This window comes from Echinococcus granulosus (genome assembly GCF_000524195.1).
Source record: "Echinococcus granulosus chromosome Unknown EG_S00316, whole genome shotgun sequence".
NCBI lineage: Eukaryota > Metazoa > Platyhelminthes > Cestoda > Cyclophyllidea > Taeniidae > Echinococcus > Echinococcus granulosus.
In genome coordinates, this window is record NW_020170696.1 from 18,583 (window position 1) to 23,371 (window position 4,789).

Consider the following 4,789-nt stretch of genomic DNA (forward strand, 5'->3'; position numbering starts at 1 on the left):
AGTATTTACTCGTTTCTGTCACTCATTTATCCATGTGGTATTTTGCCTGCTTTAGTAAATTAGCAAGAAGTGTGAGCATCGAGAAGACTTCGGAATTGCGTTGTTTGGGTGACATCTCGTGGCTGTTGACGAGATGTGCTTACCCCATTGTCCGCTTGCAGGCCACACTGCTTCATATTGGTTAACCTCTCGCCACTGACGTTACTGATGTTTGGTAGATTGCGTTAAGTGGGTGCACATGTCACAAATGTGTGACGTGTGCTGGATATGAGTTGGTGTTTTGGCAAAGCATGTTGCAGGGTGATGTGTTGGGATGTGGGATCTTGTCAATGGGAGGAGTTTTGGATTTGATGGAAAGACAGCAATGAATGGTGTCAGAGGTGATAAGCATCTGAATTGTGGCAGTGAATTTGGCTCTGACACTTCCTGCTACTAATGGTTGTCACGGGGTGGGCAATATTGCACATCTACCACACATAGATTGTCACTTGCGCATTGGTGGCATTTGCGTTTCCAGTGCATCTAGTCGAATGTTGTGTGCAAAAGGAGATGGCTGTGAATGAATCGGGTTTGGATTTGGTTGCACTTGCTTTGTTGTTTCGGCTGCCCCATTTGCTGCTGTTCGGGAACGTGAATGCAATTTCTTGGGGCATGAGAAGGCATTGCGTTTGTTAGGAATTTTGGATCAAGATAGGTGCACTGGCCGTCATTTTCTTGTACTGGCTGTGATGGAGGACTTGAAGATGGGGTGGGGCTGGCCTTCTGAGAGAGCTGGTCCGATTTAGTCATTTACGGTAGGCACTACTTTGCTTTTGTCATCGATCTCTCCTACTGGAACTTTATGGATTCCCTGAAGCCTTAATGGAAGCAGTGAGTGATCGGTATTCGTCGACTTATTGTACAGCGCTGTCACGAATGTATTGACTGGGTTCCTGCTTGAAGCCATTGTCAATTTGGAGAGCAGATGTAATGTTGGCGTTGGGAAGGAGTGGTGACCTGGTTGCAGAACTGCATACTTGCATTTGTATGTCAACACATCACTGTCGAGTGCTTCTTTTATACACGCAGGAAATGCGTGGTGTTTGCGAGGTAGGATGTATGGGTTGTGTGGTGACAGAGGAGGAGATTGCAGCCTCGAGAGAGGTGGGAAATGATGATGATGAGGAGACGTCTGCGCCTAAAAGCAGATTTGCCTTCATTGCTGTGTGGTGAAGGACACAAGGATGATGGAAGCAACAGGGAGATGTCTTCGTCACCAAGAAACATTCTCATGGCGGCAATCGACATCTACATAGAGCCCTCCTAAAAGGTGCGGGCGATTAAAGTGTTGAGTGCGGCGACAGATAGAACCCTGAGGGACATTACCAACCTCAACCCGATATACTGATGAGTATTCTTTTAGCACGTGGTATTTGTGCCCTTACTTCTGCTTTATGAGTTGCTGTGGGTTTATTCCTGGAGGAAGTGCATTGGCATTCGTTAATGCTAGACAACATTTGCTGCTCTGCCTAAGTCCTAGTGGCTGCTTGAACCCGAAGTAAGTGGTGCGATTGTGTCGCATGTCTTGGTCATCGTGTAAGGATGTCTACTGAGAAATTGCCTAGTAGATGAGATGTTGCTACTTTTCGTGCGCAGGACTGAGTGCCTCGTTGGTGCGGCTCTGTGGGACTTGGATGGTGTGTTGATTTTACACACACTTAAGTCAGCACTGAGTATTATATCTCTACGAACCATTTGGGTGCGATTGGTGGGTCTCGTGCTACTGTGCAAATCAACAAATCTGTATTGACTGGTGCTTGAAGAGCACTGTCTCATGTTCAGCTCTGTTATTAACCAGACTGTATTACGAAGGTAGAGCATTAAATGGCGTCTCCTCACCCCACAATAACGGCATTTGCTTGTCTTCCTGCGATTGCCCTAAACCCGAAATGTGTATCCTGATCGCTGAGGCAGTTTCTCGTTGTGGTTTAGGTAGTTGCCCTACTAGAATGGGAATTGAATATTGTCGGTGCGGATGTAAAATAGGTTAGTTACTGGTACAAAATGTCATGGAATGCAGGTCATGTGGGTTAGTTCAGAAGTCTGTTTCAGAGATCCTCGTAAGTATCAACTGTAATTAGCACCGCGCTCTGCTTTAACAACTCCTTCTTGCATTGCGTGAAGTGAAATTGGTTGTCTGCCAAGTTGAGGATTGAGCGCTCTTCCCGTAGTCTGCGTGATTGTCAACCTTGATTAAAACGTCGCCTTTGCATTTGCTGAGATGCAGTACAAGTAGTGTGGGTATGCGCCAAATTACGGCTGTTTATATTACCAAGTTACTTAAAAATTGCACCCTACTTACAATGTATTAGGGACACGTCTCCTATTTCTGCTACCACGGTCAGACATGTAGCTGGAACTTCACACAATTGCTGCGTTGACAGTATAATTGGCAGTGCATAGCATAGGTTTCTACTTACAAACATCCCAAGCATTGCATTCAGCCCTTTCTGTGTTATTGGCGAAGTGAAGTATGCCTACGCACACCGCCTCTAGCCGGCTCATGTCATTCACCACTGAAGCGGAGGTAAGTGGACAAATGCAGGGAGGAGGAATTACGTGGAGCCATAAAACCACCACAGCTACAGCATAAAGAGGAAAATGAAGAACGAGGAAATGAGGGAGAAGACATCAGAGGAGCGTCGAGAAAGTACGTGTGCGATGTGTGTGGAGGCAATCAAGTGGACGGACACCGGAAAACAGCCCATGAAGGAGGACTACGAGCAAATGCACAAAAGTTTGAGAACGTGTGCAGCCTTAGCAGTACAGCGAGGAGACTCGGTTTGTGAGGGTGGAGACATGATTTGAGAAATGGACAAATAAGCACATAAAATTACTTACCCTTCAATCAAACCTGCGAAACAGGCAATTATGAAATTCTAGATGTGCCTATCCAACACTCACCTCAACCACTTGTGGACTGCAACTGGTTTTGCGTTTCTGCGACTGCCCAGAATGGAGCACATTGAAGCCTTCATGCAGCCATCTGTCTACTCACCGTCCCAACACCCTTCTGCTTTCATTTATCCATGACCTAACACCAGCTCACGGAGATTGTTATGACACACCAGCCATTACTGCACTTTGTGTCTTCCTAAGTGACCTCCTCAGAAATGTCAACAACGGACCTTGTCACCGCAACATAATGTGGCTCTCAACATCATAAACAATCTCTTGAATACACAAAGGCAATCCTTCTAGAATACATGTGATTTCGGTCACTCAATTTGTCACTTTATATAGTTTAGCATTCCATGGAGGAAGGGAAATGTGTCACCGAGTGAGGTCTACATTGTCCCTCTCCCTCCCTCCTTTTCTAATTTCCTATCTGCTTATCCTGACAGCAGCTATGAGCCTACAATGAAGTAAGCTGTCATAGGACGGAAAACGCAAGCCAGTGTGCATTTATTTTATTATTATCCACCTTCAGTGCATGCGAGATTAGAACTGCAACACTGTTTGAGGCTTCATTTGCAAGTTCAGACTGCAGAAACTTACTTATTCCACTAGACCAAAAAAATGAGAAAGTGCAAAGAACAATTGAAAACCTCTTCTAATCTGGTGGTAAAATCAGATGAAGAGGTGCGCGTGCTTCGATGGTGTCACGTCTCAGCCAATGCTGGTGTTTAAACAACCACCACCACGCCCTACGTGGTTGGCACTGATCAGAGCACAATGAGAAGAGCCACAGTCATACAGGCGAAGAAAGTGTGACTAGGCGGCTCGCACAAATGGAATGCTCTTTCACACAAAGCAATTACCACACGTTGTTTTCGAAGGCGCCACCGTCACACCCAGATCGGGTGGAGCCACTCAAGGCATGATGAAAGGTGAGAGTGGGTACCTGAGGAGTGGCGTGTTGAATGTCTAAACTGAAACAGATTAAAATTTTGATGTGGTTCTTTGGACCTGACCCATGGCTGATTGTTATTCGTTTTGCTCTTCGGTGGCTACACACAAGCATTCATTAATGCTTCAATGTGTCCTCTTTGCGTTTCATTTACCATCCCCATCCACCAAAACGCAGTCCTTTATTAATTCATTCATTCCTTACCTGGCTGCAGCCCACATAGAATCCATGGAGCACTCTGATTTGCATCACATTTGCCTGTACGAGCATCTTGGGATATTCAACAATGTGCATTGTCACAACGTTGTTGTGTGGCTCACTCCATTCTAAGCGACCTTCTCACTGCATACAAACAATCGTTTCAAAATACATGTGATTTCAGCTATTCACGTTGACGATCTAAGCGGTTCCTCACTGCATGGGCGAATAGCCAGTGCGTCATAGGCCTCAATATTAATGTTGGGGATAGGTTGCGAGATGGCCGCAACAAGGTAGACCAATTGGAAGTTCACGCCACTCTGAACGATCCATGAGTTGCCAGTACCGCATTTCCATGGTATCATTAGCAATTTGCATCAGCCCAAGCAAGCGAGCAGAAACTGGTGCCAATTGAGTCTTTTGCCGTGTCATGCACGCAACAATGACGGTAAGTGTGACCTTAAACTAAGTCGGGCTGAACTTACTACGAAATGGGCAGGTGGAGGTAGTAGGCCTAGTCAGCGGTGCCAGTCTACCTGTGCGAACCTCACTCCTTGAGAAATGCACGGAATGTAAACAGGTGGATGGCGACTAGTTGGTAACTACTGGTAGTGGTAGTGTGGGATTTGAGGGTAGACACAGAGGTGTGTGGATTTGGGAAATGCATTTCCAGTTTGGTTTAGTCCTCTGCTTGCCCGTCAA

General features: G+C 46.0%; 1 protein-coding gene across 1 annotated transcript; it reads left to right on the forward strand. All coding sequences in view use genetic code 11, as the record gives it.

Moving 5' to 3' along the window:
• Positions 1–2,640: 2,640 nt before the first annotated feature.
• EGR_10973 (hypothetical protein) lies at positions 2,641–3,072 on the forward strand (the record flags this gene model as incomplete). Its single annotated transcript, XM_024500222.1, has 2 exons — positions 2,641–2,820; positions 2,923–3,072. 2 exons carry the CDS (start codon positions 2,641–2,643, stop codon positions 3,070–3,072), a joined length of 330 nt encoding a protein of 109 aa, XP_024345365.1.
• Between the last annotated feature and the right edge of the window lie 1,717 nt (positions 3,073–4,789).